This window comes from Rhinolophus sinicus, chromosome 1 (assembly GCF_057876585.1).
Source record: "Rhinolophus sinicus isolate RSI-liver-muscle chromosome 1, RSI-T2T, whole genome shotgun sequence".
In the NCBI taxonomy this organism is placed as follows: domain Eukaryota; kingdom Metazoa; phylum Chordata; class Mammalia; order Chiroptera; family Rhinolophidae; genus Rhinolophus; species Rhinolophus sinicus.
The window spans coordinates 180,977,310-180,989,778 of record NC_142501.1 but is presented as its reverse complement, the minus strand read 5'-3'; the positions used below and the strand labels follow the sequence as shown (position 1 = coordinate 180,989,778).

At 40.9% G+C, this 12,469-nt stretch overlaps 1 protein-coding gene across 3 annotated transcripts in view; it reads right to left on the bottom strand.

The window, feature by feature from the left end:
• The window catches only part of NFKB1 (nuclear factor kappa B subunit 1), a 115,066-nt gene that overhangs the window by 48,691 nt on the left and 53,906 nt on the right, over positions 1 to 12,469 (bottom strand). For all 3 annotated transcript variants that reach the window (XM_019738929.3, XM_019738928.3, XM_074323026.2), the window contains one exon: positions 1,784 to 1,932. In XM_019738929.3, the coding sequence (XP_019594488.2) occupies positions 1,784 to 1,932 (149 nt within the window). The remainder of the gene's footprint in view (positions 1 to 1,783; positions 1,933 to 12,469) is intronic.

Below are 12,469 nucleotides of genomic sequence, written 5' to 3'. Positions count from 1 at the left end.
TACAAAGGGAGTACCAACGCTTCATAGAACACTCTGAATAAAAAAGTCTACTGAGTCTACAGTAATTTTCAAGTAGCATTTTCTTGATTAAATTTCTTAATGAAATTGCATAGGGTTAGGAAATCCCATAGTGGTGTGACCACACATTTTGATGACCAAATTTAGGAGCTTTGATGCTTAAAATGTTTCCTGAATGAATGAATGAATGAGTTCTCCCAACTACTGAACACCACACTCCAGCACTCTAAGAGAGTAGAGGATTTCCTCACTTTCCTTGGAAACAGAGAATTTACTTTGACTCCTGCTGTAGGTCCCAAATTAAATAACTATTAGTTCCTTCTAAAATCCTGAAAGATTACTAAGCCAAACCGCAGAAACCCCAAATTATAGACAATATACTGGAAGTTTTATAATAACAAACATTATTAGTAAGAAACTTCAGCTATAATTTCCTCTAAAGGATATGATTATCACACAGATTAAACAGGACCAAACAGAATAAACACATCAAACTGACAGCAGACTACTGGAGAAAATCTGCAGAAACACTAAATGATCAATTAGTCTGAAACTCTGACGATTACCCTGCATTTCAAAGCTCTCACAGGTCAGTCAGGAATTTTAAGAGTATTCCAAAAACAGACGATGAACCAAGGTGACATACAACAGGAAACGGGCCAGTCTTTCAAGAGGATGTTGAAACAAGTTCATATAAAGCACGGTTCAATTTTTCAAATCAATTTAAGCTTCTTCCTCCAATCTAGAGTCTTTTTTTTTCTAACATCAAAAGAATCAGATTTTAGTGACTTAAAAGAAAGCTCTCTCTCTAGGTTTTTCACACTTGAATATTTTCACAGTCAAACAAAGAAATGCCTAGGAACATGAAAGCTCAACCTCCCCAATAACAACCAACTTGAAACTTGATCGGAATTCAAAGCCTGAAATGCTACCATCAGCTTAATTACAGTTGATTTAAACAATTCCTTTCTTTTGCATGAATAGTCCAGATTAACTGGGATTTTATCATAAACTATTTAAACCAGTATTAGGAAACCCTGAAAGACAGCCTTAAAAAAATTAAACATAAATTAAAAATTAAATTAAAAATGTCTTACTTCTTTTGGACTGAATTTATTTTTATAATATTTCATTCACTTCAAATTGATTTTTGATCTGTCAGACCAACCCTTAAATGAATATGTCACTTTGTATTTACGTTCCAAGTCTAATGAATGCCATAACAAATGTGCATTCCTTGGCTTCTTATCTGTGCACACTTTCTAAGCAGCACAGAACTGAAACGATATTTATCCACCTCATGCTCAAAATGTTCAAACTATAAATCTAGAATCAATGCTTCCCTAATGGAATCATCAAGAGCATAAAACCATTCATAAAGTATTGATTTCTGCGACAGTTAGGTTTCTTCTAATTTGTCCTTGTCTTTATTTCCAGAAGAAAAATATTGCTAAAAGTGGCACAAATGCATCAGAAGTCAAGTGATCATATAATTTATCATTCAAACTGGGCCCCTTTTGAGAGTGAAAGGGGGTGCTGTTAAGTAATTAGGCCAGGGCCACAGGTGCAAACTGGGCTGTCTCAGGGAAATCCAGACATGTGGGCACCTTATGTCTCAGTGTTCAAGTGAGGGTGCACATTTTCATTTTCAGGCCTTCTCTTGGTCTTGGAAAGGCCCCTAACAAAAAGGGCCTTTTCAATCACTATCCCTGGGTGCCATATTCTGTCTGCTCCCACTTCCACAGCATCATGTTGCCTCACTTACCCGACCACCATGTCCTTGGGTCCAGCAGTTACAGTGCAGATCCCATCCTCACAGTGTTTCCCCACCAGGCTGTGTGCGTGCAGGTGGATGTTTTTTCCGTTTGTGACCAACTGAACAATAACCTTTGCATGTCCCACATAGTTGCAGATCTATGTAAGAAGCACATTTAAAAAGTTAGTACATCTGACTACATTGCAATGTGGTAAAACGCTTAGGACAAGCCAGTAAGTATAAAAGGTACAATATAAAGTCAGGTATACCTGTACATATACAACCACAGCTCTATTTTTAACAATGTGAGGTGAACAAATGAGATAGAAATAAATGAAAATGCTAGTGGTAGCCGTTTTTTGTGTGGAGGATCCACTCCAGGAAGCAGATCATTTATAATACGGTCTGCATTTGTAAAGTTCGAATGCACATCTTGGAGGACGCTGTGTAGCCACGAAGCACCCCCTTCCTAACTAACCAAGAACACATTTTATCTGCACCCTCATCACAATTTCTGGTCATAAAAGTTGGATAAACGATCTGTCAGAAGGGAACTGGGGTTGATGGATGACGGAAATCAAGGGAAGGAAGGAGGTGAGCAGAAACAGTGCATCCTACGTCTCTGCCATGAGATTAGGCAGGAGAGACTCTTGCCAGGGACCTGGCTCTGAAGGTTGGCAATGGCCACCCAAGCCCACAGACCGGGCCTGCAGTGATCTGTCAGGATACAACAGCCTTTGGCAGCACTCGCTGCTAAGAGCTCTGACAACTGAGTTACATAGGTCCAGGCCATAGTAAGTTTCTTCAATTAAAATATGTGCACTTCCTAAGTGCAAATCCTTAGATAGGACACCTGTTTAGCTATTTTAAAAAATAAGATTTTTCTATTTAAGGTAATTTATTTTTTTGTTATACTTTTAAAATGTTAACAACAGCAATTAAAAGGAAATTGCATGGGGATAATGACATTTTAAGCAAAGAGAGGTTGGGCACCCTTTCTCCTACAGTTGGTCCTCAGACCCCTATAGTAGACCACAGACACCTTCCTTGAGAAAGCCCCCACACTAAAATCATATTAACAGAAAAGACGAGTGGCTTTCTTTTTACCTTCCTGAATCCTGTAAGTCAGAATCCTGACATAAATTCGGCCAAACTGCTGGAAACGCACTATATTTCCTCCAAGGGTGACCAGCCATCCTAGTTTGCCTAGGACTTCCTGGTTCCAGGACATTTAGGGCTAACAGCTGGTCACCCTGTGTCCTCAGCTCCTATTGGTGTTTTTGAGGAAGTCCATGCCCTACAAAGAGGGTCTCCCAACTAGACAATCATTAGAAATACTTCGATCTCCACAGCAGCCTTTAGCTCAGAAGGGAAAGAAAGTAGAGAGGAATTTCATCTAGCAATGGATTCTTGATGGCAGCCTTTCGGATTTAAATCTGAGGCAGAACCTACACTTTCCAGTAAAAGTTCTTGGAAACAGACAGACTCCTTTTCAACCAGTCTACTTCTATAAATATCATCAAAGGGATTCATATTCATCCCACTGAAGCAGGTGTTTGTAAGAATTTTTTCTGTATGGATGTTTTTCCCAATCCAATCTCTCACTGCAAGAGGAGAAGGTGATAAGAGCTGGGATTATTCCCCAGAGGGTTCTGGGGGAGAGAAGTTCCCCACCTGAGCAAAGGAGAGATTCCCCTCTAACCAACAGTGTGGCTCCACTGGAAATGTTGGGGCTTCTCTGATTGAACCTTGGCTCAGAGCTGCGGCCAAAGTCTGCTTCTGAACTCTCTAACAGCCATTCCCGAGGGACAGGGCCACCTAATCACAAAGAGCAAGCTAATCACAAAGACCGGTTAGGATTAAATTAGGTTTTGACCACCTCAAAGCACAAATAGATAATTTCTTAAACAGATACAGCACTTGAAAAAGCCCTCTGGGCATAGAAGTAATTATGAAGTTCGTGCTTTCACTTTTATAACAGGCAGAAAGTCTTTGCCCTTCAGGACAGGGCAGGGAACAAAAAGTTTTGGGTTTGCTCCAAACTTGGCTGTTGTCCCTACATACTCCCTGGATTGCTAAGGCCAGTAATGTGCCTTTGGGGTTGACATCTGAAGTCAGGCTTTGTTATGACGACATACTCCGTAAGGACTTCTTCAGCAGTAAATAAACAGTAAAAGAGCACTAAATAGATTGTGTAATTCCACTTTTTGTTTTCCTTCCTTGGGTTCATTTATTTTTTAAATTTATTCATCAAATATATTTTTCTCTAGGTCTTGTTTTGTTTTGTTTTCGTTTCAGGTGTACAAAACATTGTAATAGTTAGACATTTACACCCCTCACAAAGTGATAACCACTTTTAAGTGCACTAAGCACAGAAATGCAACAGTGGAAGGCATGACAAAATGCTTCACTTGGGTGAAATGCTTTCTTCTTCAGCAGGACACCAGAAGGAACCCAGGGATCAAAGTCCAGTCACTTGGGATATCTGGGTCCTTCAGTGTCACTGCTATGAAGGAATCAGTCACTGGCACTGAAGAAAAGAGGTAGGAGGTGTCCTCAAAAAGCACAGCGTTTTCTTGCTATTACTGCATGATCGAAGGGCGGCAAGAATGAGGAACTGGGTAGTCTCTGAGGTAAAGGACATGAAAAACTTGCCAGTGACTAATGCGCTGTTTGAGCCATTTGAAAGAGTTCAAGTCAGCATGGTATCATCTGGTTTTTACACAGACCACACGGCAAGGACAGGGAGGCCCCTGGGTTTTGTGTACTTTCCAAAATACTGACTGAAAGAAGAAAGCTGAAGTGTGGGGACAGAAAAAAATAATGATACTATTTTCAGGTTATGTGACAAATGAGGACAATGGAATTATAACTTAGGGGAGGACATACTTTATAAAATGCCACGATGACTGAGAGCTATTTGAAGTTGGTTCAAAAATTAATTAGTTCCATGGAGAATTTGATGATTTTTATTCAGCCTCCCTTTTACTTCCTTGAATAGTGGTTCCCTTGAACATCAGATTTATAGAAAGCAACCCAGTATCTGCCAGAAACAGTAGGTTATTTTTGAAAGAGTCTGGATATAGCAGGCTCTTAATTAAGCACTAATGGCTTAAACACAGGTTAAGCTTTCAGTTAGAGCCAAGGAGACAAAGGTGACAATTTGAGTAATCAGCTACCAAGGGACACTTCCAGAGCATGTACTGGAGGGGTACATTCCTTGGGCAGTGTTCAGTTCCTCATCTGTAAAATGGGGATAATAATTGGACACCATAGGTTTGCTGTGAAGATTAAATATGTTAATGCAAGTATAGTCTTTAAAACACTGTCCAGTAAGTAACAGTAGTACACAAGTGTTAACTATTGCCTTATTTATTACCATAATGTACTCCTCTACTTAGAGATCTTTAAATAATACAACTGCCCTGAGATGATTGTTTAAAAAATCCTGTCTAAAGGCAGGTGGTTAGAATAAATGACAGATTAAGCAATTTTTATTCCTAGGGTAAGTTTTTTTTTTTCCAGAGTGCCATATTTTATGGGGTTGGTTAATTTTCTAGTAATAGTTCTGTTATTATAGTGACACCTATCATTCTTGGTGGTGCTCAGGATTTCGTGGCTTCCTTGATGAAAATTAAGCCTTTCTTCCAGGAGCTTTATGACTCAATACCTACTGATGACCACAGGCTAGATCTGCTTTTTGCGTAAGAAATGGAAACCGAAGTCTCAGATAATACCAAACTTAGTCAAATCACCTCCTTTTATTTACAACAACTCTGTCATGCTCTGGCAAAGTACATACTGTTTCTTTAAAGGTGATTAAGAGAAGTAGTCTAGAATTTTCTGGGAATCAGAACTTGGAATGTCCAATTTACTCGCTGAGTAAATGTGACCAAATCACAGAATGTAGAGTCAACATGAATGTAAGATGTGACATATGAAGTAGTTCTTTTCTGCTTAATTTACCCGTAAAGTGATGATAATGATGATGATAACTGAAGAAGAGGAGGAAAAAAAATCCACAATTTTCAAACAGAAATCTATTCTGACTTTACTTATGTACGTAACTTTGTTCTCTAGCGCTAAAGCACCAGAGCAAAGTGGTTAAATCCAAGAGCTCTCAAGCCAGGCTGCTGGGCTCAAATCACTCTGTTGCCACTTATTAGCTGAGTCAACAGGGAAAGATGGTTGACATCTTTGGCTATCAGTTTCTTCATCTTCAAAATGAAAGTAATAACACATGTGATTTCATAGGATTGTTTTTAAGGATTAAAGGAGTTGATACAGTGTTTGACATCTCATGGGATTAGCAATCTCAAGCATCAACCCTCTCTCCTATCCAGGCTATTACCTCACTGATAACCAAAATGTGTCCATTTATTGAGTATTTATTAAGCCTCGTTTGTGTTCCATGCCCTGAAGTCAGTCAGGGAGTGAAAGGATACACAGTGAGTGCACACCAGACACAACCCCTGTTCTGCGGGAATTAAAGAGGGGGACCAAAACTAATCAACGAATGTCATAAATAAATGTAAATGCATAACTGTGAAGCACTTACAAAGAATATATATAGTAGGGATTTGACCTGGTCAGGAAGTCAGAGAAAGTTTCCTGAGGGAGAATGAGGGCTGAGCTCTGAAAGAAGCCTAGAAATGGAACAAGGGAAGGGATGGGTAGGAGATGAGGAGGTTGAGAAGAGAACAGCATGTGCAAAGGCTCTGTGGTGAGTCCTACGTAACACTTTCTAGGTCATGCTCATTACTATTTCTCAGGGTTTTCTTCAAGTGGCTCCTACCACCTGGGGCTGTCCCAGCCTTCTCTTCTCTACCTAGAACCACCCATTCTTCAAGGGTAAGACCTAATTCTGAATCTTCCATGACACTCTCCTCACCACTTCAGCACATCCCCCCTTTTGGGGGGAATGTGATGGGAGTGGGCAGGAAAAGTCCACACAACATATTGCAACCAGAAGATGGTAAAACCAACTGGCAACTATAGGGTTATTATCTTAGCTCTTCTGCTTGTTAAATCCCCAGAGCATATACATGTATATGTCCTAACTTACTGTTTGTATAGAAGGGAAGGGGACATGTTAACTCAGCCGATTTTCGCATCAGCTCTGTGGAGGCAGTAGTGGTACCCCATTCCACAGCTGAGGGCACATTAAGATGGAGAAACCAGCCATATTCCTATAACCGGAGTGAGTGGGCAGCCCTTTGAACTTGGGTCTGTCCACCTCCAAAGCCCATTCACATTTTCCATTGCACTGGCTACCCTTTGGCTCAATCATCTTTTCTTTTGTATGTATCCAGTCTGCCCAGTGATTTGTAGCTCTCCTTTGCCCAGCACAGAGTTGGTACATGAAAGTTATTCCTGAAAAACTTGTTCGTTTGGTTTTGTTGGTGTGTGCTGTGAGAAAGAGGTCTCAGAGACAGCTGTGAGGTGGCAGAAGTGCACTCTTGCAAGGCTCCTTCGTAGAAAACATCATGCCACAGACATAAACCATGCATTGATTCTTCTCTGTTAGGTTGCAAGTCAGAATATAAAATGAAGAAAAGGGGTGGGGGAAGGGGATGAAGAGCGAGAGTGGGATAGGGAGGGAGAAGAAAAGGAAAAAAAGCAGAACCTTGTTTTCATAATATAGCTCCTCTCAATGATAAAAAATAGTCAGGTTTCATTGTTCTTTATTATTTGTTGAGCACCCAGGAAGTACAGAATAACCTTTACTAAACAAGGCAGTACAGAACCATGTCTAACAGTTTCTGGCATAACATAGGAAGATGCTCAGTAAAAGCGCTTCTTTCTTTTTAAGGCAGGGATTTCAGGTTGATCCAGTCTGGGATCAAATCCCAGCTCTTTTTCTTCCAGCTCAGCGGCCTTACACAAGTTATATAACCTCTCTGAGCCTCACGCCCCACGTCTACAGCATGGGCCAATAAGGTGACCTCAGAGGGCTGTTGGGAGGACACCAGTGCCTGGCACGTGACAGGGACTATGGAAGCACCAGTTTCTTTCCTTCCTACTCTTTTATGTATCAAGGGCCTGCTTCCCCCCCAGGCCTCTCAATGGCCCTGTGAGGTAGACAGGATTGGTAGGCACTATCATCCCCATTTTGCAGAGAAGAAAACAGAAGTTCAGACAGATTAAGAAGGGCATAACACAAGGTCAGACATCCAAAACAAGAGGACCTTGGAATTCATCCTGAGTCTTCTGAATGTAAATGTGGGAGGTCAGGAAAATATCCTCTGTGACCACTCAGGGCTGACGACCTGGTGTTTTTCCATTAGCACTCCTGGATCTCCACTGATTTGTTCACATTCTTTCACCTTGTTTAATGCCCTGCTTGTTTCACCAACAGCATATGGCGCAGATGTTAGGCTGGGATCAGAAGGGCAAACTGCGCCATTGAATACAACAAAAAAGGCTAAGAGGGTATCATTAAGTATGCAGAGAGGACAAATAAAATCTCTGTGTATGTCTAAGCCTGCTTTGAAAGTTTGAGTTTTCTGTCACACTTTGATGTGGAGATTCTTTGTTGTTGTTGTTGTTCTATTTTAATTTTCAGTTTCATTGCATCAAATACAGCTTCTTATAAATCATGCTTCTTTCCGAAAATCAAGTAACCTCATTAATCACACAAAAATCCTTACCCTTTGCCTGGGACAATTATCCATGCTTGCAAAAGCTTATGGGAGGAACAGACTCTTTATAACTTATGGATGGATTGTACTACAAGTGTTCATTTATAAACCATTTTTTGGGAACTTGGGTTTATTCTTAACAGAAAACAAAGTTTAAAATAGTGGTATTCTAGTACCATTTCTTTTTTACATCTTTTACTCTCCTCACTATACTATGTGCATTATCAAATTCTTTTTCTGCACAAAGCATAAATATACGTAATATCCAGTGAGACCTTCGAAAGTATCCTGATTCTGATCACTTCTCACCCTCCACTGCCACTCTCTGGTTTCAGGCCTCCACGATCTGTCTCCTGAGTGTTTGCTCCTAAGTTTGTTTCCTGCGCCTGCCCTGCTTCCCCAGAGCCCATCCTCCTGAGAGATCCTGTTCAAGTCAGGTCACGCCAGTCTGGTGACTCCTCTGTTCAAAGTCCTCCAAAAGCGAAAGCTGTTGAAGCTGAATGATTAGTACCATAAGGGGCCTCATTATATTATCCTGTGTATATTATGATTAACATTTTCCATGATAAGAAGTTAAAAGAAAAGAACCCCAAACTTTCCAGTGCGTTTCCATCTTAAAAGCCCTTTTCTTTACAATAGCATACAAGGCCTTGGGCGATGGACCCGCCATTTCCTCTCTGATTTCGTTTCTTACTAATCCCTTGCAGCCATATCAGCCTCCTTGATCTTGGCCTCGCCCCACCTGGGAGCTTCCGTGCCTGCTGTGTCCTCTGCCCAGCACTCCCCTGCCCTCCAGACCTGCAAGCCTCTTACCTTCCTTCAGGCTTGGCAGAAATGTCATTCTTTCAGGGAGGCTTTAACCCTTCACCTTACTCCTCGCTAAACTGTTACCACTCCCACACTCTAATCCCTGCATTCCTGGTTTCCTTTCCCCTGCTTTATTTTTCTCCCTGTGTTCATTACTATTTAATGTACTACACATTTCACTTATTCGATTATTTCCTATTTCCCCCATGAGAATAGAAGCTCTATAAGAGTGGGGACACTGATTTCTTCCCTGCTATAGCCCCAGTGCTTGCAATAATCTTTATCATGATGTAGGCATTCAATAATTAATTCTTTAGTGAATGCATGATTAAATAATTAAGGGATGATTAAATAGTTAAATAACTAAAATGCTATCTATGGAAGGCAATTCACCAATTCACCAAAACATAAAGAGTTGAATTAGGTGGAAATAAGGTAACTATATTCTCTTTCGTTACTTTGTCTTTTCAAAAAAAAAAAAAAAAGGCTAGATCCTAGTGTAGCCTCTCAATAGGCCATTTAAATCATTTAAATTAGGGCGTGACTATTATATACCAGAGCAGAACACTAGCCGGAGTTGGCAGAGGGTGTCTGGGTGGGGGCTTTGGACTTGCCGTGAGGTAAGAGGATGCTAAGTGCTGAGGGACAGGAATTCCGGCAGCTGTGGGAAAGTGAAGGGGAATGTGACTCTTGAATTATCTCCCCTGGAAAACCAAGGTACCATCTCTCCTCTTAAAGTCCAAGATACTGCCTTGTCATTCCCTCTTCCCACCCTAACTGCTGTTGCCCAGAAGGCATCACCACGCTGTACTAAAGTCTTAGTACCTGACTCAAACATTTTCTTTACTCCTTGCCTTATTAGCATCACCCTAAGGGATTAAGAATTCACATTTCTGATCCACCCCAATTTCACAGTTCCTGACTCTTGAAATGAGAGGGACCTTCTTTGCTGTTCACTGTGGTGACTGACAGGAATAACCCCTTAGGGTCTTATCATGATGCAGTACAGGGCTGCCCCTCCAAGATCTCCAACTGCTGAGCTCCCTTTCAATAAAAAGCACAAGCTCTGGAATCAGACGGACCAGGTCCTGCCACTGCTAGCTGTGGGCTCCTGGGTGAGTTACTTAGCCTTCTTTTCTCATCTATAAAATGTGAGTACAAATACACAATCTCTAAATTTTCACAAGGATTAAAGGAGCTAATTTAAAGTGTCTAGTACAGTTCTTGATACATAGCTGGCACAAAACAAATGTCTGTGGTGGTTCTTGTCTCTTCATGCCTTAAGCAGGTACCCGCAGTTGATATTTCCTCTGACTTTAATGAGAAAGTAGAAACCATTGCATGCGAGTCTCTTAAACCGCTCTTCTCCTTACTGTTACCCAGGCTCAGAACTTCACATTTTACTTCACCTTACTTCATACGTCCTCTCCTAATTCAGAGCAATGTAGATTTGTTCCCTTTTCCAGGGATAACCACTCTGGTTTTGCCCTAAATGACATACCTATTCCAGATCACCTTGAATGACCCTCTACCTGCCTCTCCAAAGGACGCTTCCCCTTCGTCCACAAAACATGTCCATTCTTCTCCCTTAGTTTTAAAAAAAAATCCCTTTCCTGAGTATGACGATGACAACTGTAATGGTTAGCATTTATTGAAACCTATGGGCCTGGCACTACACCAAGAAATACAGAAGTATAGAACCATTCTTCCATTTGATTTTCTCTATAATCCAGTGAGAAAGGTTCTTAAAAGATACTTACACCTGCTTCAGGGACATTCTGTTTTTCCTTAACAAGAATGCAAGAAAAGCTCTAATCACCAATGCTGAAACTCTACTTAATTTGTAGTCCTTTGCAAATTAACTAATTCTCCTCTCCCGAAATGAACATGTGACTGGAGGTCATGACGGACTCAATGTTTCCAAACCCACCAGCCATTTCTTATTATTCATCTCCTTTAACCTCTCTGAGGCCTGGGATGAGTTACCATTCCCGCCTCGATACTCCCCCCTCCCAATTCATTGGATGCTTCGGCGAAGGCACTCTTCTTCCTCCCCAAAGAGAAGTTTCGCCGGAGATCCATCCTCAGTTCATTTTTAATCTTTAACATGATCAGTCTCTTGACACTCTTATCTCGTCTCCCAGATTCAATTATCTACTCCATTCAGATGACTCCTCAATTTCAATCGCATATGCTTACTTTCCTTCGAAGCACCTGTAACGTATCTAGCTACTTGCAGGGCATCTTCTCGTCTACAACATCTTTCCAACTCAGGTTGCCCAGGGCTGAACTAACTGCCTTCCTTCCGAAACCTACTCCACCCCAGAGCAAATGGAGCACCACATTCCAAGCAATTGTACCCAACTCCTCCTATCATCGTAGATTCCTCTGTTGTCTTCTACATTTAATCAGTCGCCCAATTTTGGCCAGGTGGCATCCCCCAAATCTCTGCCATTTGTCCCTTTCCTCTACTCTCATTGCCTTAGTTTATCTACCGCAGCCCAAACTCTTAGTTTAACTCATGAGAATCACCACAAATTTTTTAAACTGGTGTCCCTGTGCCTTTCCCTTCCAATTTCCCTTAGCAGATTGCTACCAGATTTATATTCCTAAAGCACAATTCTGATTAGGGCATATGATTTCTAGATTAAAACTCAAGTAATCTACCCATTTTCTACACAATTCAGTCGAAATCCTTGAGTCTTGTAAGATTTGGCCCTATTGTATCTGTCTAACCTTATTTCCGTCTTTCCCCTTCTTGTACTCTTTTTCCAGCAGAATTACTCACTAGGCCCATTCAACCTCAGAGGTTTCTACTGAACCTTTGCTGCTGATTTTTCTGCCAGTGCTGTTTTCTCTGGTTAGATCTATGCTTTCAAATTTCTACCTTTCCCTCAAGCTCCAGTCCAAAATGCAATTTCCGCCTTGAAGTCTTTTATGAGCACCACAACTAGCTGGCTCTTATAAGTTTACCTTTACCTTAGAGCGATTAGGCCATTCATTCTTTCATTAAAAAAAGTACTTTATTCAGCAATTCCTACATGGCAGCTACAGGTGCTGGTTATATAGTAGTGAATAAAACAAACGGTATTATCATTTTTCAGTTATTTAAGGACATATCTTAGTCTCCCTATTAAACCAATTGATCCTGGAGGACAAAGGTGCTAATTCTTCTCTCTATTTCTCCAACCCCCAGCACAGAACCAGTACTTATTTAATCAATATTTATTAAAGGAACTAATAATCA